Source organism: Eptatretus burgeri, chromosome 5 (assembly GCF_056783735.1).
Source record: "Eptatretus burgeri isolate ZD-2024b chromosome 5, Ebu_testis_v1, whole genome shotgun sequence".
NCBI lineage: Eukaryota > Metazoa > Chordata > Myxini > Myxiniformes > Myxinidae > Eptatretus > Eptatretus burgeri.
Window position 1 is genome coordinate 105,948,927 of NC_140965.1, and position 21,109 is coordinate 105,970,035.

The 21,109-nt window shown below is 40.9% G+C and overlaps 1 protein-coding gene across 2 annotated transcripts in view; it reads left to right on the forward strand.

Annotated features, from left to right (window-relative positions):
• LOC147027111 (uncharacterized) overlaps positions 1 to 21,109 on the forward strand; it is a 258,621-nt gene that overhangs the window by 1,068 nt on the left and 236,444 nt on the right. Inside the window, exon 2 of one of the 2 annotated variants that reach the window (XM_085883281.1) lies at positions 449 to 723. In XM_085883281.1, the coding sequence (XP_085739407.1) occupies positions 462 to 723 (262 nt within the window). In that variant the 5' untranslated portion in view covers positions 449 to 461. Of the gene's footprint in view, positions 1 to 448; positions 751 to 21,109 lie in introns of both variants that reach the window. The other variant, XM_085883280.1, reaches the window with a different exon arrangement.

Here is a 21,109-nt window from a genome sequence, read left to right on the forward strand (position 1 = left end):
AGCTCCAGTGAAGGGTTAATGCTTGAAACGTCAGCTTCTCCTTGCTTCCCATCTTGATCAACGTCCTGTTGATTTCATCTATTGTTCTACCTGTCTGCTTGTGCAGATCCAAACTGTCCTTCACCAGTAAGACTCGTTGTTCATTGTAGGACCTTTGGTGATTTTTGATTTTTTTTTCTCCCCCCCCCCCAATTTATTTTTCCATTATCCCAGGCTCTTGGAGTGCCATGTAAATGTGGGTCACAAGCTTAAATTAAAGACAAGGACATAAAGTTCAAACAAATGATCCCACTCGTAAAGAGACCATGAGATTTTCGCCAATAATTCCTGTATTATTGAGCTCTAATGGCAGTATTTGCACAAGATCACTGGAAATAAACTTGTGGAGCAGCTTTATCGACCAAGTTTTCAGACCGATGACTGAAATGCACTTTTGTTTCGCTTCTAGGAATTCTGGACTGATGGGGTTTCCAAGATGCGTGACCTTGCTCGGCCTTTTCTTGTGGCTGCCAGGTGGAAAAGTATATGGGGACGGTGCGGACATGTCCGTTGGGAACTGCCAGCGACGGACAGTCACGGTCTCGGTACCTGCAGCTCCCATCAGGCAGAATGCGGCCAGGAGGCCAGATCCAGAATCTGACAAGACCCCACTTGGAGAGGCCTTGTCTATCTCACTGCGTAGTGACTTTCCTGGAGAGCTGGCCATCGTAGATGACTTGCGAAGTACTGATCTACCTTACTTTGTCATTGGTATGAATTTTGCAACTGTATCTAGACTATCTTTATTTTTACTTTATTTATCCTTCTCCACATACATTTAAACTGTTTAGTTCCCCCATTACGTGTATCATATTTTAATAACTTTCTCTTTAATTACAGTTTAATGTTCAGTTGTAAAATAATACATAATAATGATGAGAAAAATTAAACATTCAATGTGTAGGTCTTTTCTTTTTCTTTGTTTTAAGGATGGTGCTATATCCATCTGATTATCATACCTTTTCATCTTGTAATCTGCAATTATTATATGTCCCACAAGTCACCATTCTAACACAGTATACCAGCATGCTGGCACTCATTTTGCCAACCTCGGAAGGATGACGGGCCGAGTTAAACCCACATGGTATTAATTCAATAGCTGAGCGGGATTTGAACTCAGGACCCGAGAATGCAAAGCCCGCCACCCTAACCATTAAGCCAACACCACGCACGTGCACGCACGCACGCACGCACGCACGCACACACGCACACACGCACACACGCACACACACACACACACACACACACACACACACACACACACACACACACACACACACACACACACACACACACACACACACACACACACACACACACACACACACACACATTTTGGTCAAGCTGTTGAGCATTTTGAATTCACTGTCTCTTTCCGAACTTCTCTAAGTAGATTGAACTTGATTAAATTCACTTTGACCTTTAACCTGCCAGGTTCCTCAAGCATTGGGGAAAGTAATGAAGTACACAATATGGCTTCATGTCTCTCACACTCTGAAAAATCTGGAAGCAGTTAAAGAAGGCCATCATGTGTACACCTGCCTCACCTGTTCCTTCACTCTTTAAGGATGGAGTCACAATGGTACACTGCTATCACTAAGACTGAATGCCTTGACTCTGTCTTTGTAGAAAAGGCCAAGGTCTCAAATCTGTCTCTTCCATTACCTATCCTCCTCCGACTCAATAAAAACTCCCTCCAACATGTGAACTTCCCTCCCACAAAGGTGGAAAAATAAATCAGAGGCACCCTTGATTCCTCTACTGAAACTGGACCAGATGCCACATCCCTCTAATTTTCAAGTTTGCTCATTTGCTCTGTTTAGTCGTCTTTCTCTGCCCTTTTCTCGGTCTTTCTCTAATGGCTACCTGCCTGCTTTACCGAAAATTGCCAGTGTTATTTCAATTCATAAGAAGGGTGACAAAACTGACCCTCTCAACGACAGACCAGATGGGTTGGTGACTTTGCAGTGTTTTTTTTTAAATTTTCTACTTGCTCTATTCTTGTCTTGCTCCACTTGCCAGCTCACCTTTCTGCCCATCCCTTGCTCCTCATTACCTCATACTGAGTTAAATACCGTTCATTAGCATAAGCTTGAATCCCATCATTAAACAACCGAAAGTCTGCATTGAATGGGAGTGCATCAGGAGTTCCATAAATGGTGGTCTTCATGAGTATGTTGTCTTGTACTCTTTCTTCCAGGACTTCAAGTCTGCTGCTCACCAACACCTCATAGTCCCTCCCACCTTTACAAGTACACTTTTCTACACTTGCTGAGATCCTGCTCTTATTTCACATCATGTGGTTTGCCCAGTTGTTTCCCCTTCATAGCACTTTGACTCTTCACCCTTCACTCTGTTCATATTCTCTTACAGTCAGGAAACCTGTGTAATTTTTCTTTTTTTAAAGGGGTGATACACCTATTGCTGCTTGTCATATAAACTGCTTTGGCAGCACCGTTTAACAAAACTATGGTAAATCAGAATACCCATTGTAGATATATATGTGTGTATATGTAGATGTATATATGTATATATATATATATATATATATATATATATATATATATATATATGTATATGAGTGAGTCATATATGTATATAAAATATATATAAAATATATATATATATATATATATATATATATATATATATATATATATATATATATATATATATATATATATATATATATATGAGCATCATGAGCAGAGAGCCAATCTGAACTTTCTTTCCAAGCTTGGCAAAACACCTTCCGAATCCTTTGCAATGCTGCAGTATGTCCACGGGGAAGAAACGATGTCACGTACATGTGCATTTGAATGGCACAAGACGTTCAAAGATGGACGGGAGGAGGTTGAAGATGAGCCACGGTCTGGGAGACCTTCACGAGCAGAAAGGCGGAAAATATCGAGTGTGTGAAGCAGATGGTGCACGCAGATTGTTGACTCACGGTGTGGATGATTGCTGAGGAACTTTCTATCAAGAAGGACACTGTCTGGAGCAACATCACTGAAAATCTTGAAATGCGCAAGGTGTGTGCAAAAATGGTCCCCAAGCTGTTGTCCGAGGACCAGAAACAGCAGAGTCACTGTCTGTCAAGACGTTATCGAGCGTCTCGAGGATGATCCAGACCTGCTCGGGAGAGTCATTACTGCCGATGAATCATGGATATTCGAATACGATCCCAAGACCAAACGGCAGCGTTGTCAGTGGAAAAGTCCGGCATTACCAAGATCAAAGGAAACAAGGATGTCGAAGTCAAAGGTCAAGGTGATGCTCATCACATTTTTTGACATCAAGGGCATCGTCCACTTCGAGTTTCTACCACAGGGTCAAACAGTGAATCAATACGTGGACAAGGAGATCCTCCGGCGCCTCATGAGATCATTCTGGGACAGTATAGTAGGAGGGATCTGTGGGAGAACAACGCCTGGGTGCTCCACCATGACAACGCCCCTGCTCACAGTGCCCTGAGCATCCGACAGTTTCTGGTGGAGAGGAACGTGCCAACTCTGGAGCAACCCCCGTATTCGCCAGACTTGGCCCCTTGTGATTTTTTCCTATTCCCCCAAGCTCAAGGGGGTGATCAAGGTGACCCGATTTCTTGATGTGGAGGCCATCAAAATGGCCGTGATGACAGAGCTCCAGAGGATTCCAGAAGAAGCCTTCCAGGGATGCATCGAAGCGTGGAAGAAGAGGATGGACAAGTGTGTGAGACTGGAGGGAAACTATTTTGAAGGAGACAAGCTGTTATTTCAATATATTTTTTGGTATTAAATTTCTGTGAAGTCAGCCCCGTCACCTTTTAGACGGACCTTATACATATATACATGTATACATATACACATATATACTTGTACACATATATATATATATATATATATATATATATATATACATATATATATATATATATACATATATATATATATATATATATATATATATATATATATATATATACATATATATATATATATATACATATATATATATATATATATATATATATATATATATACATATATATACATATACATATATATATCTTCTTCTTCTTTCGGCTGCTCCCGTTAGGGGTCGCCACAGCGGATCATCCGTATGATCCGCATAGTGATTTGGCACATATTTTACGCCGGATGCCCTTCCTGACGCAACCCTGGTCGCCTCTTACGACACAGGGATATGGTACACCTATTTTAACCGGGGTATACACCGGCCCAGTATTCTGGTACTCATTTCGCCGACCTCGGAAGGATGACAGGCTGAGTCAACCCCCTGGTGTATTAATTCAGTGGCCTAACGGGGCTTGAACTCAGGACCTTTTGGATCCCAAGCCGCTGCTCTAACCACTGCGCCAACACCAGGCATGCATATGCATGCTTATGCATATATATGCATATATATGCATATATATGCATATATATGCATATATATGCATATATATGCATATATATGCATATATATATATATATATATATATATATGTATAAAATTAAACCCCCTAACTTGACGAGGCAGCAGGATACAAATTGAGTCCCGTCACAGCATTTGCTGCACAAGCTGCCAGCAGCAAGTGTCGCCTGCCACGCGAGCACATTATCTCTGCCCTAATGATGATCACCAGTCAGGAGGTTTGCAGCCAGGAATATTAAAATCAACCAAAGAAGCTCAGTGACTCTATGACACAACACTGATGCCACGTATATAAATTATGCCAACATATCACCTCCAAACTAGGAGGCATCTGTTTGGCACTCAAGCCTTTGCAGACTGAGATTTAAAGATGGTCATGACTAGACGAAAGCAGAGATGTCGATCTAGCTTTCACACTTGTTGTGGGCTCATCAGGATAACATACTGCTGATCGTTTATTCATGACCATATTGGGCTGATCATAAATAATTATTTGCAGTATGTTGTCCTGATGAGCCCACAACAAGGACAAAATCTAGATCGGCATCTCTGCTTTCATCTATTCATGACCACCGGCTTTAAATCTCAGTCTGCAAAGGCTGAAGTACTGTACAGGTACCTCCTAATTTGGAGGTGATGTGTTGGCATAACTTATGTACATGCCGTCAGCGTTGTCATGGCGTCAGTGTGCTTCTTTGGTTGATTATATATATATATATATATATATATATATATATATATATATATATATATATATATATATATATATATATACATATATATATATATATATATATATATATATATATATATATATATATATATATATATATATATATATATACATATATATATATATATATATATATATATATATATATACATATATATATATATATATATATATATATATATATATATATATATATATATATATATATATACATATATATATATATATATATATATATATATATATATATATATATATACATATATATATATATATATACATATATATATATATATACATATATATATATACATATATATATATATATATATATATATATATATATATATATATATATATATACATATATATATATATACATATATATATATATATATATATATATATATATATATATATATATACATATATATATATATATACATATATATACATATATATACATATATATATATATATATATATATATATATATATATATATATATATATATATATATATATATATATATATATATCTGCCCTGACTCCACCCACAATTGTCCCCTGAAATTACCATGCCATCCCTAAAAAGTTTTCCTTTCACTGTAAAACGACCAAAGTGACGGTTAAAAGGATCATCAAATATCAAAAGGTTATAGCCAACATGCGTCACGGGCCTTGCAAAGGCCACACTAATATCGCCCTCATGCTTCAGTCCTCAGACTTAAGGGCTTTGCAGTCAGACTATGGGTCAGTCCAATTGTAATCTATCCAAGCAATATCACTACGGAGTATTAATCCACCCCAAACCCACCTTCTTCATATTCCCTGCTTTCCTTCCTGAAAGTCTCTGTAGTGTCCATATTGGTTACCCCATCTCATCCTTCTCCCTTCCACAGATCTCCTCATGTGTCTATTCCCCACTGTTTTGTGCTTCCCTCTCCTGTCCCTCTTGTCTCCTGATACCCTTGTTAAACGTTTTGTGTGTTAGCTGTTTTTCGAGCCTTGACATTGCATATAAAAAATTTTTTAAAAATAGAAAATATACACATTGGGCATATTTTTGCTTCAAACCCATTTATTTATTTATTTATTTATTTATTTATTTATTTATTTAGTTTTTTTGGGGGGTGGGAACGATCGAGGCAGCGGTCCTGTTTCCGACTATTTTCTCTTCAATAACTCGACCAGGGATCATAAAACCCATGTTATTGAAACGGCTTTGTCCAAGGAGTTTCGGAAATCTCACGAGATTGTGAAGGAAAACATCTGTCATTATTTACTTTTAACGACGTGTACAAAGCAAGTCGCCAATTTATGTGTGTTCCTAAAAAATCTACGTCATACAAAACACCGTTATTCGGATACGCTTTTCCCATATACATCGTGCTATAATGAGGGGATGTGTTGCCAGGGGAAAAAAATTGGTCACCCTAACTTAAATTTGACCTTCACTTACTCTGAGTGCATATTAGAAACAAAAAATTAAAAATCAATAAAGAACACATTGAAACAATTTGTAATACACAAATAGACAATGTAATGGTGTGGGTTGAGAATGGAGGAACTTCAGGGAGGGAGAGGCAGGTGCTACCTTGCTTCGGTGGAATGTATGAGCTAGCTAATTGATGTGCTGGTACTCCATCACACACGGCACCCAAATGGCAGTTTGAGCAGCAACCGTGCTTGTTGAGCAGCAACCGTGCTGAAGATGGAACAGAGACCTACCAGGTCTCATAGTATCCACCTCTGCATGTGTGTGTGTGTACATGTCACTGCCACCTGTCGTCATCCCCACTTGCGAGTCTCTAAGACTGAACGGAGCCTTCCCTGGTCCCTAAGCATCCATCTTCACCTCAGCAAGGAACCAAGTCTTTTCCATGCTCCGTTTCCTCCTCCGTCCCCAAAGTGATGATGATGTCGATCCGCTCGACCTCCCATGTGACCTCCATAGACACGCTTGGACATGGCGCCCCGCTCCCAGCAATTATCTCCACACCCGGTCCCACTGTAGTTCGGTTTCATCCTTACTTGGCGGGATTGAGTCGGCAAAACCTGACAAGCCACAAGGCTCACTCCCAACAATGTGTGCGTGTGCTTGTTTGCGAGCGGGCGCGGGGATGGGGGTGGGTGTGCACATAAACTTCTTCGGCAGTACCGATGCTCTGTAACAAAGTATCGTACATCAGAAGCAGAAAACTTATAACACATTAATATACTTATTGCCATCCTTATGAGACCAAGTATGAGTGAAACCGAATCTGTGGATCCACTTTCCTTTTCTTGTAACCTTTCAAAGACCCAGAGTAACTCTCAAGAAGCTATTCAGAATCTTAGGTTTGTGCATGTGCATTATGTTTAGTGTTTTGTTGGAAGGGCTTTTTCTCATTTTTTTACATACAATATGTATGTATGTATGTATATATAAAATCCAAATATGTGGTGGGTGACAAGCACTACCCCAATCCCCATTGGACAAAGTGTCACCTCCAACACAGAGGCCTCAGCCCAGCAACTCTGTCCAACAGACAAAGATTATATTGTCAAGATCAGTTAAACATCAAACAGAACCACCTTACTGGATTTCAGGCTTATTTGCCCTCATCAGGAGGATATCAATAAATATCAAACCAATAATGTTTATACATCAGACGTACCTCCTTTCTGTTGTGGTAAGCATTGCTGCGGATTATGTCTTACACAGTAAAACCACATAATACACACAGAACAACCATCTGTCTGCCACCAAGATGATTATTCCTGTTAACGCAAACCATTCAACCAGAAGGCACGTGATGTGATCGGCGGGAAAATCAAAACATGTGTATATATGTATATATGTGTGTGTATATATGTATATATGTGTGTGTGTATATATATATATATATATATATATATATATATATATATATATATATATATATATATATATATATATATATATATATATATATATATATATATATATATATATATATATATATATATGAGCCTGGTGTTGGTGCAGTGGTTAGGGCAGTGGCTTGGGATCCAAAAGGTCCTGAGTTCAAGCCCCGTTGGGCCACTGAATTAACACACCAGGGGGTTGACTCAGCCTGTCATCCTTCTAAGGTCGGTGAAATGAGTACCAGTATACTGGGCCGGTGTATACCCCGGTTAAAATAGGTGTACCATATCCCTGTGTCGTAACAGGCGACCAGGGTTGCGTCAGGAAGGGCATCCGGAGTAAAACATGTGCCAAATCACTATGCGGATCATACGGATGATCCGCTGTGGCGACCCCTAACGAAAGCAGCCAAAAGAAGAAGATATATATATATATATATATATATATATATATATATATATATATATATATATATATATATATATATATGTATTTTTCTAAATGATTATTTATTAGTCTTTTGTTATTATTATTATTTATTATTTATTATTACTAGTGCATACCCGTAGGTGCATGCTCGTACATGCGTGGCCGTACGTGCCAACACACAAACAAAAGAAAACTTTAAAACCACGTGCCAGAAACAACAACCACACAGGCCGTTCCTTCGCTGTCACGTGCCCGTACGTGCGTGCCCGTACCTGCAAAAAAAAAAAATACATTCAAACCGCGAGCCAGAAACGACAACCACACAGGCCGTTCCTTCGCTCTCACGACAACCACACTTCCACACACAGAGTTAATTAAAATCAAGTTTACCTCCCTGTCTTTGCTTGCCATGACATTCGCTGCCATGTAACCGGCATGGCCCGTGTCGTCATCGTCGGCCGGCCACGCACCGGCCTACGTAGCAACGTGTCATGTCATTGGTTGGTAAATAAATGGCCTCAGCAACGTGTCATGTCATTGGTGGGTAAATAAATGGCCATAACTTTGGAAGCACTTATCCGATTAATATCAAACCTTGAAAAGGCACATCCACAGGTCCTCAGCAATATTCCTGCAAGTTTAAATTAGATCGGACCAGTGGTTGTCGAGAAACAGCGGTCACAGACACACACACACACACACACACACACACACACACACACACACACACACACACACACACACACACACACACACACACACACTGACACGCACACACACACTGACGCAAGCACATAGACACACACACACACACACACACACATTGCTGGAATTATAGATAGATTATCACTCTCACTATCACTCTCACGATCACAGGTCTTTTCCCCCCTTCTCATCTTACCTTTTCCCTATTCTTTCATACTCACCCCTCCTCCCCTCTGCCTCCTCATTCTTAACCAATTTTGTGTGCTTGCTTGCTGAAATAAAATGTAGATAGCCATTCAAAACGTTTGCCTGTGGGAATTCATTATGAAAGACCATTTTTCTGATCCTTTCATATTGCTTTAAGTGAACAAATTATTTGAAAAGTGTGAATGACTTTTTAGAGATTGAAAAGATAGGAGAGATAGAGCTAAGGGAAGGAGGATGGAAAGTCCAAGCCCCTTCCCCCATTTAAAATATATAAATACCTTCATTTATTGATTGATGTACTTGAGTATATATTGCTTTAAAGGGGCTATATATAATTTATGCATGATGTTCAGTGGGTTAGGGGAGGGAGGAGGGTGGTGAGTTTGCAGAGGGTGAGAAAGTGTGAAAGAAGTGAAGAAGAGAGGGATATTAACGAGAGTGGAAGTGGGTATTAGAAGGGCAGAAGAGGAGGAAAATGTTTAGGAAAGGGGGAAATAGTCTGAGGAAACAATGTTGGTGGCCCCAATATATTTTTCTCTCCAGGCATTATGGCTGGAGCCAACTTACAATGGCTATACATATGCAGTACAGGCTACAGATATTTTGACAATTTTTCCATTTTTAGTTCCTTGTGGAGGATCTCTAAGTCTTACGTTGTTATTCTTCATTTTCTTTTTGTGGACTTTTTTGTTTCACAGCCTACAGTTTTTATCGAAACTTCCTGAAACTTGGCATATATATGTAAAAATTCCCTGCGCAGACAGTAACCATCTCCGATTTTGGAAATTCCTCCTAGAAAAAAGTTATGATGTCAAAATATCTCCGCTAATGGAAATCGCCGAAAAAAATTATCTCCGAAATTAGGCAAGCTTTTTGAATTCTGTTTGTGGGAATCGAACAGGGCATTAGCAGAGATTACTGCACATATTATGCATCACTATGACGTCGTATCAATTTTTATGACGTCATTCCTATTTTTTGACATTTTTTGTTTCACAACCCAGAGTTTTCATCGGATCTTCGTGAAACTTGCCATGTATATGCAGGAAGCCCACGCGCAGGCAGTGACCATCTCCTATTTTGGAAATTCTTCAAAGAAAACAAGTTGACGTCATAATATCGCCTAAACCATTATCTCCGAAACTTGGCAAGCTGTTTGAATTTTGTTTGCGGGAATCAAGCCTGGCATTAGCACAGATAATTTATCTCAAACCTGATACATCACAATGATGTCATATTCGTTTTTATGACGTCATCCTTAAGAGGACGAGGATCTTAGCTTATTTGAGCTTGTTACCGATTTTCCCTGTGTTTTCCAATTTTCAAAATATTGAATCCACTTTTGGATAGCCACTGCTCACATGTTTGAATAACACCTTGTTTCTGCAGAAAATGATGGCATGTTGTGGCAGAAATTTAATTCAAAACGCCTTCGTTATCCAAGAAGCAACGGGGGTTAATTATCCATTCGTTGATTGCGCGTTAGTGCAAACTCGCTAAAATATTGACGCTAGCATGACAGATATGACGTCATAATGATATTCTTGTATATGTATGAGAAGAGTTTAAAAAAATTCGAATGTCAGTGACGAGTTAACACCTTGGTGGCTTTTTTATTTTGAAATCCTCCACTGTTTTGCTCTCAGTGGATGCATATTTGATGACACTCAAAACTTCTGCAAGGATTGTTCCATACATGGTACTAACAATGAAAACTTTCTACTCTCAGATAATGGCCATTCTGTGACCTTGTCTGCTGAGAGAAGGACAAACGCTTTTTGGTACCAGAAGATGGCAGTATTAGTTCAGTGCTTCTTCCATGCCACAGCACCCCTTCCTCCCAAACATAAATGTGAATTACAAAGTGACTTTTTAAGCTGGGTTTTGCAGTTTATTATTTGGCAGGCAATCATGAGATTGGCCACCCATTGGTAAATTGGACGAGACAGCCAGGCCTGGGTGAGAGAACGTGTCGGGTTAATCATCATAGCTTTGAAGTTAGACCAACACAAAATGGATGGGCTCCGTGATTTAACATTACTCTTACTTATTGGCTGTATATCTGAACCGAGTAAATCTATATCATAAAGCAACAGTATCTGTCTGTCCGTCTGTCCGTCCACAAGCAGCTCCCTCAGTTTTGGGGCTCGCCCTGCCAAACCTTCTGTTGAACATTTTGAAGTCCCTGCTGGTGTCCTAAGATGGGTGGGGGTTTCATAAAAACTCAATACAATAATGATTTTGAGTTTCGATCTATACGAAGCTGCTCCCAAACCGGATATAACGTCAGAATGGCGTTTATATTCTTTAACCTCACGAGTGTTTGCAACATTATATTTTGTTATAGTAATGGTATAGTATTAATTTGTGATTGAAATGATGCTGTTTGGAATGAAAATATAGAGATATTGAGTTTAAAGGAGAATCTGGAAATTATGTAAGGGTTTCCACCAGTGGCATTCACGGATTCAGGATTTGCAGTTTTGCTATTGTGACATCATATAAATATGACCCACCTTACTACTGTTGGGTTCAGCTGCAGTAAGTTTTTTCCCAAGTCCTTCACGAACCAGCTGTCCATGCCTGACATTCGCCTGAAGGTGTGACAGGAATGTGGAATTTATTGGTTCATGGTTTGGCATTTGCCATTTCCGAATTTTGTGTTTGTTTTGGGGCTCGCTCCCATGCATGGATGGCATGGGTACCTCGCTAGTTATCGATAGACATATAAAAAGGATTGCATTTTCAATATTACCAGAACGTGTAACTCATGCTTTGCTCCAAAAAAATGTTTCATCTTATTTTTAATTTTTCTATTTTCTTGATATTAATCTGTCAGGACTAAAACATGGCAAAAGTGGCCTCGATGAACATCTTTGTTCCATACATGGAAATATTCTTTCATCAAATTATAATTTACTAAGTTGAATAATTATTACCAAGTTGAATCGGCACTTATAAATTATGCTGGTTAAAAATTCAAAAAAAAAATTCTCATCGTCTACCAGCAACGTGCAAAGTGGTGAAATTTGATACTTTAAGTGCATATGCCTTAGACAGTTTGCTTGAAGACTCAAATGGAGTTATTATATTTTTAACTAAATTCATAGTGTTTGGTAATTGCCCTCGCCAAACTTGCCTCTCCACATGTGCTGCAGTGCCTTTTTTTGCAGCAAAGTCGTGTTGTTAATTGGCTGATTTAATTCTATTGTGCTAAGTAAATATTAAGTGGTTGGTAAAACTTTCGTTCTCGGTGCCAATGGATCTTCGACTAAACGGGTCATGACCACTTTATAAATTGTCTGAGCATGCTCCTCCCATGCGGCCAGCATATTTGGCAGGACTAGTTTGACCTGGAGCAATCCTTAGCCATTTACTTCCCCCAAACTTCCCCCACCTCCCTTCTCCACTTCCCCCAATACTCACAACAACAGTGGAGATACTCATTTCCTTGTGATTCGGACCGGCGGGAACACTCCCGGCCTTTGCACAGCCAATTAAATGTAAACTAAATCTGCAGAGGGATTGATAGCCTTTTAATGTGGAACTCTGAAACTGGTGCACGGCACACTCACTGCTTGGTACCTGCTGTTCTTACAGCCAAGATGCAGCGCTGAACTCCAGAATTACGTCATGTTCTTCGAAAAGCTGTTGTTCTGAGCATTTGTAAATTGAGACAAAGATGTGGGACATTGTGAAAGCATATGCTTGGGGGACTCGCTGTCCTGGATGATATCTGATTAGTAATTGCCTGAAAGTGCTGGAGTGACATCATCAGAAAATGAAATCATTTGATGGTGAAGCTGTGCATGTGGTCGTAACCGTGGAAGAAGAACATCATCTTTTTTTTTAATCTGGTGGGAAGTAAAATGGATCAAACTTCATTTAGTCATCTTCTGCCTTGCTGAATTAACTCCCAAACTTTGATGTGAGCATAACACAGTTCATCAGGCAACTGAAATTCAGCAATGAATAGGAGTGCATGAGGGGTTTCATAAAATATAACAAAAATTCCTTGCATGTTGTATGATACGTGTGTCATTTGATGCAAAATGCGGCAATTCGAGAGACTAAAATCAAGCTGGCTATTTTAATTTTTTTTATCTTAATAATGTGGCACTTTAAAAAAAAAACTTCTCGAATGGCCACATTTTCTGTTAATGAACAATGAGTGATCTGCAATTATCACAGTTTTTATTTTTTGTATACCTTGTTGAGGCTCGTATTAAAGCTAACACGTAACGCACAGCAAGAGGGGCATGAGACAAGAGGGCCGGGAGTGGGAAGGATAAAACAGAGAGAATTGAGACATTAGGAGATCTGTGGAAGGGACAGGGATGGGGCGGGGAACATGGTGTATACATGATGGACATCACAGGGATTTTCAGGAAGGAAAGCAGGGAATTTAAAGGAGGTGGGTTTGGGGTGGATTAATTGGAGTAGTAAAGATCGAGGTTTTGAATGGTGGAAGATAAGAAGTGTTGGTGAACAGTTGTTTTGAAGGCTTGGAGGGAAGAATGGGATTGAATAGAGTGTGGAGTTTATTCCAAAGGCGGGAAAAACCAGGAATGAAAGAGTTTATTCCAAAGGCGGGAAAAACCAGGTAAAGGTGAGCAGTGATTCGTAATGTTGGTAGTTTTACCAGAAGGGGTTTGTTGGCGGACCGTGAGCGCTCCACGTAAATATGGTGGGGACAAATCGCAGACACAGCAATGGGGGGGGTGAGGCCGGAGAGGAGATGGTAGAAGACAGAAAGACCACGGACCTGCCTGCGCTGAGAGAGTGAGAGGCCCAAAGACTCAGCCTTATCGCGGGAGATACCAATGATCCGAAATGCCTTGGTTTCCACAGCATGAAGCCGAGAAAGGTGGGAGGCAGGAGCCCAGCCCAGAGGGGAGAGCAGTACTCCATCAGGGTGTGGACAAACGCTTTGTATGTGGTCAGGAGCTCAGGTGGGCCGAGGAAGGACTTTGCATGATGGAGGATTCCCAGTCGGTGACTGGCTTTGGAGGCCAGGTTGGAGATGTGGCTTTCCCAGGAAAGATCATGGCAGATAGTGAGACCCAGAAGCTTGAATGAAAGGACTTCTTCCAGAGGATTGTTGGGAAAATGTATGGGGGGGGGGTTCCAAATAGTCCTTTCGGAGAGACATAGTGAGAGTGTGAGATTTGTCTGGATTGAAATACGTGTTCCACGTGTTGGACCAGTTTGTGATTCTACCCATATCTGCAATGAATGAAGAAGTTGCTGCTTGTCGGTCTGAGGGATGACAGATGGTACGGCAGAGGGTGGAGTCATCAGCAAAGAGATAAAGAGGATTTTCCTGAGAAACGGAGAGATCATTGATGAAAACCAGAAGAAGAACAGGGCCTAGAATGCTGCCTTGAGGAACTCCAGCCTGGACAGGAAGAGGGGATGAAAGAACTCCATTTAGGGCCACACGTTGACTGCGATAGGAGAGGAAGTCTGCAAGCCATGAGTGGCGATGGCCTTGTATACCATAGGACGAGAGTTTGATGAGCAGGGCAGGGTGCTGGACCATGTCAAAAGCACGCGATATGTCCAGGGATATGGCTCCGATTTCATGTCCAGCATTGAGAATCGGATGTCCAGCATTTCATGTCCAGCATCGAAAATCAGGCCATTGGAGAAGTGGAAGGATTTAATGTCTGAAGCGATGATGGATTCCATCACCTTGCTGATGATTTGGAGAAGGCTGATAGGTCTGGAGTTGCAGGGATCTGTTTTTGCCCCTTTTTTTATGCAGGGCTGTAATGTTTGCTGATTTCCAAGCAGATGGCAGATGACCTTGAGCAAATGAGAGGTTGTTAAGAGTAAAGAACAGAAAGAGGGTGAGCAATAGCAGAGGAGCAGGTTTTTAGGAGACGTGGGCTGATGCCGTCTGGACCGGTTGCAGAATCTGAGTCGAGGTTTGACAGCAAGCTCTCCACCTTGTAATAAGAAAAGGACACAGAGTTCAGGGACAGTTGGGTGCGACTGGGTAAGGTGGGTACAGAAAGCGATGGGTTTTCGACACAATATTTTGATGCAAACACCGAGTTTGAACGATATTTTTTCAAAACAAAAACAAACAAAACAACAACAACAAAAAAAATCAAAAACACACATTTTTGTTTATGAACAAAAAACGAGTTTTCAACAAATAACGAGACATGCAGAATGTTTTATTTTTCTTCAAGAAAAGCAGACCTCAAAGAAAAGTCCTCAGACTTTCAAGAAAAGCTGCATCACACCCTCAAAAACTATTAGATTTCCAGATGCATGGACATAAGCACATGTTGATGTCGGACAGAAAGTGTAAAGAAAGTACAATGGGTGTGTTGGAAAGAATACTTAAAATGAACTATGGGCGGTCTGCCTCGTAAGAGTAAGTCAAACACGAAGATAAAAGTACATGTCAAATTGCCCTGTTGACTGCAGAGAGAAAAATTACATGGCAATTATATGGCATCTCCGGCATCCAGACTTCACTTCCAGGTAATAATAATCAAAATCCTGTAGCTCATCTGGATCAGGAGCAACAGTCTTTCAAACCCCCCACAGACCCCCTCAGACCCTGATTTTTTTTTTTTAATGCTGTGAACAAACTTTCGTACTTCATGAGTGATGAATGTTGTGGTCAAATTTCATTGAAATTGTGTGTGTAGTTTTTGAGAAGAGAGCAAATACCTATTTGGGGGGGGGGCCTCAAACCCCTCTCAGACCCTCCTCGGCCCTGAATTTTTTATACATTTTTTTAATGCCATGAACAAACTTCAGTACATCACGGATGATGAAAGTTGTCATCAAGTTTCATAAAAATTGTGTGTGTAGTTTCGGAGAAGAGCGCAAATACATATTTTGGGGGGGGGGGGGTCGCCCCCCCCCATACATAAACCCATTTCATGGGTGCAGATGTTGATGCATTTAAAACACCTTCATTTGGCATCAACTATGAAGCCTGTGGCCAAGAGAATCAAAATTGTGTGTTTGGTTCAAGCGATAATGACTGAAGTGTTTACGGACTGATTGACTCATTCACTCACTCACTTATGGACACTGCTCGATCACATAAGCTCTCCGGTCTAAAGTCCAGGTGAGCTAATAATGATACTGAAAATAATAATACTAATAATAATAATAACTATATGGGTGCTTTGCAACTGCGAGTAGGTATGCTGGGGCCCAAACAGCCCCGTTTTGATCGGACACGTGACCTAATGTCATTGGTATCAAACTTGTCTTCTCCAAGGGAAATTTAAAGTTAAAAATGCATCGCATTTGGTCTAATTTTGATTTCAAAATGGCTGACAGACCAAGTGAGCGATGATGTCATCTTTATAAAACCAAATTAATAATGGGTAGTCGATGAAATATTTAAAGAATCAGACATTAATCAGATAGATCAATTTTTGTTTGTTTGTTCAGATCAATCACTTTGTTCAGATCAATCACATTCATTTGTTGAGCGGTTTAGAGAAGAACATGACTGATGACGTTTTAAATTTTTCAAGTGATATTTCCCATGGCGAGTCGATCATATATATGTGAAATTTTGAATCAGTTGATGAAACAATTTGAGAGAAGTAATTGTTTTAAGCTTTTTACTCAATCAAATATGGCTGCCAGACCACGTGACTGATGATGTGGATATCAAACTTTTATCCCCATGGGTAGTCGATGATCCACTAAAAGTTTCACATTCATTGGTTCAGCGGTTTAGAGAAGATTTTTTTTTATGGTTTTAGGTTAAATCCAACATGGCTGCCAAGCATATGACGTGTATATATATATATATATATATATATATATATATATATATATATATATATATATATATATATATATATACATATATATATACATATACATATATATATATATATATATATATATATATATATATATATATATATATATATATATATATATATACATATACATACATATACATATATATATATATATACATATACATACATATACATATATATATATATATATATATATATATATATATATATATATATATATATATATATGTGTGTATATATATTGTTGTGGTTGACGAAATTCGCAAACCACCATTCAGGTCCCTTAGGTGAGATATCTCTGTAAGTATATGTGTAGTTAGGCCCAAACCCGTTGTTTCGAGGGAATAAATGTCATTCATTCGGGCTGCGACCCCTCTAGATAGCCGTTTTTCTTTTACTATCTTTATTTTGGACCAGCCGCCATTACTACCACCACCAACCATGTCTCAACAGCCATCACACAACAACCACCAGCCGCAACGCCGCTTCACAACAACAACAACGCCAACAGCCACGACCTTTACCATCACATCTCGCTCTCGCAACCATCGCATCACCGCCATTTCCGCGCCGCTTGTGGGCACCAATACTGGACTCGAGCAGGGCGCGCACCGAGGAAGCGTGTGCAGAAACATCACAGCCTTTCCAAAGAAAACGGATCAAAAACGACTCACGCCCACTTCTGTTCCGTCCTATCGGTGAGCGTGGGGCGATTTGGCCCCGCCTCCAGGTGCGTTGGAGTAATATCGCTATATGCAAATTCATGGATCAAAAAGCATTCACGCCCACTTTTCCTCGGTCCAATGGGGAGCCAGCCAGAGGTGAAGGGTCGAAGGTAAAGGGTCGAAGGCGAAGGAGCGAGGCCACGGGGGATATAAAGGGCCGCGTTCGCTCGCCAAAAGGCAGTCGGTGGAGTTGGGAAGAGCCAGTCAAGAGAGGAGTCGGAGAAGGCAGTTGGACGGAGCTGTGGAGAGTTGGAGAGGTGGCGGCGGCGAAGGCGGTCGAGGGGGTGCTCGTGTCAGAGTCGGGGAGCTGCGGAGGGGAGAGGCCGGCAACGCGACCGAGGTCGTGGTGGAGACGCTCGTCGCGGGACCCGAGACAGGGAGATATCCTCCTTCCCCCGAGCATCAACAACCCCCTCCTGTTTCCCCCCGCGCTGAGATAGTGCGAGAAGGGGGCCCCGTTCCCACCCCATACCAAGCAGTCCCAGCGAGGCCCGCGGAGTCGGGGCGCCAGCGCCATTTTGCGGCTCATCACCAGACGGGTAGGCTCGACCTGGTCTCGGCCCCAGGCCGTCTGCCCCCTCATAGTGGAGGGTGGTCCCTTTTTCTTTTGCTTTGAGTATATGTGTTGTCGGCGCCGTCTGTGAAGTAAAACTGTATAAGTGTTGCCGTGTGCTCGGTAGTCGGTTAGCTCTGCATTGTCTTTTGCTTTTACATTTGCTGTTTGTGCATTATTGTGTGTTTCTTCTTCTTATTTTACATTTGCTTTTGGTGTAATTGTATATGTGTGCTTTCTGTTCATCGCGAAATAAATGTGCTTTATGTTGAACTGTTTTCCCGTTTCGCTTCGTCTTTTCCTTTACTGAATCTCCATCTTACTTCACGTAAAGGGTTGGTCGTGGGCTAAAACGCCCGATAATTAATCGAACCGTCGAGGCCGACGATAACACCGCTCGGTTATCCCGATAGTACGGAACGGGTCGCTTAAAGTGGCCCGTGTCCGAAGTCGACCTGCGGCGAGGTGCGATCGCCCGGTCTACCCTCCGTGTGGGTACTTAGCTCGGTCGAATTTGGCGAGCAACCCTATCCCACGCGGGGGGCCGATTGGCACGATTGTGGTGAGGCCGAAAGGTCCACCCGTGACTAGTTCCCGGCGTTAGTCCGAGAGGGTCACGACGGGATTGTCCGTCCGGTGGGCGACGTGCCGCGATTCGAGTTACGTGGCCGTTCGCACGCCGGCGGGCGCGAATCCGCAACAATATATATATATATATATATATATATATATATATATATATATATATATATATATATATATATATATATATATATATATATATATATATATATATATATATATTCGGTCGATGAAGCATCCCGAGTGCCAGACATCACCTTATTCCAAACCTTCCGGGACTGCTGGCCCCATTTTAATTTCACGCAGTACTTGACTGCTGCTGATGATGCAAGCACAGCCACCGATATCCATCCATGGGCCAATTCTGTCATTCAGCATGCCCAAGAGCTTCTGAAGCAGAAGCATCCCCGAGACGACCACAAAGAACTTCTCCAACTGACGATCATTTTCCTTGGAGGCGTCCCTTCTGGACATCAGGTTCCAACATTCAGGGCACCTGGCGCCGTTCACCGAGCGCGTTGGATGGCTCGTGCAATTTACTGCTTCAAGATCTGGATGTTTCAAGGGCAGTTCTCAGATTTTCTCACTAAACGCGCGTCATCATCCCGCAGTACATGTCACACAGAACGCCTATTTAGCGGGATCAAGCAGGTCTGTCTTTTTGTTGCTAAGCACTATATCAGGGCCTGGTTCGACGCTCGAAATGCTGCTTCCGCGCCAAAGAATGACCTCCAGCTCCTTCAAGCCCTCCATTCCTTGAATCATGCTGCATACAAAACAATGAGCCGCCATCTGTGGTACCTGAGCGAAGTTAACGTCGGCCTTGCACTCTTTGATGACAACTTAGATTCGTCAGAAAAGATCGCCATGGTAATAAACATGAAGGATGTGGAGGGTTCAGAGAATCCATCTCGACGAGTCTGGCTTCCCAATCCAGAGGGAAAGAAGCTGTCTGACCTCTGCTCCTCCAAAACTAAAAATCTCTTTACGCTCCTCGAGCTGCCAGAAGACTTTCTCGAGGAAAAGGATCCATCAAACTGGAAGAGCTTTGAATCCTACGTCAAAGCAAAGCAGAGGGTTGACTCTTTGAATGTCGTGAATGATGCGGCCGAAAGAGGCGTCGCCCTCATCCAAGATTTCACGAAAGCTGGTCGAACAAGAGATGAAGCTCAAGTGCAGAACCTTGTTCAAGTGATGGAGGATGACTGACGGAAATACCCAAAGGCCTCAAAGGAAACTTTGATTTTATAAAGGCATATTATTTACTTTTCAGGATAATTTTTTTTCATTGTTTTCATCAAAAGAGATTTTCATTTTAATTTAGCCATGTTGTACTAATGGAGAAGGATGTCAAGTGCCTGCGCAAGTCCTAAATATTATTTAATCTTAAAAAAAACTTGGAAGATTTTAGTTTTTCATGAAACCTCACCATTTGGAAGGTTCTGCAAACTTCTATTGCAAATTTGAATTTTTACCATAGTAGCTAAAAGTGCCCTAATATATATATATATATATATATATATATATATATATATATATATATATATATATATATATATATATATATATATATATATATATACTAGGTGAATGCACCCGGTGCTGCCCGGGTTCTTTTTTAATGAATTTAATCTTCTATACATATGTCTGATGCGAGCACAGTATCAGTTCCCTATTGGGCCATGGCAGTCATAGGCTAAGGGGGTTGGTGAGGGGGAAAGACACCCCCTCCCCCCCCCCCGGCCGAGGGGCCTTGCCACATAGCCTATAACTTTCCCAGGGCCTATCCCGACATTTTTTTGTTTCAGTGGTTAGCTCCTATCTTTCACCTTTCAGGAGATAAGCATGTGCAGACAAACAAACAGACAAACAAAAACTTAAAATCATATGTTAGATATATTGTATATGGCGTTGGCCCCATCTCAATCGGCTGAACCTGAAAAATTAACGTTACGAAATCAGGTGATGATGTCATAATTCAGAAACCGGAAGTCGGAAGTACAATTCCTTTACATCA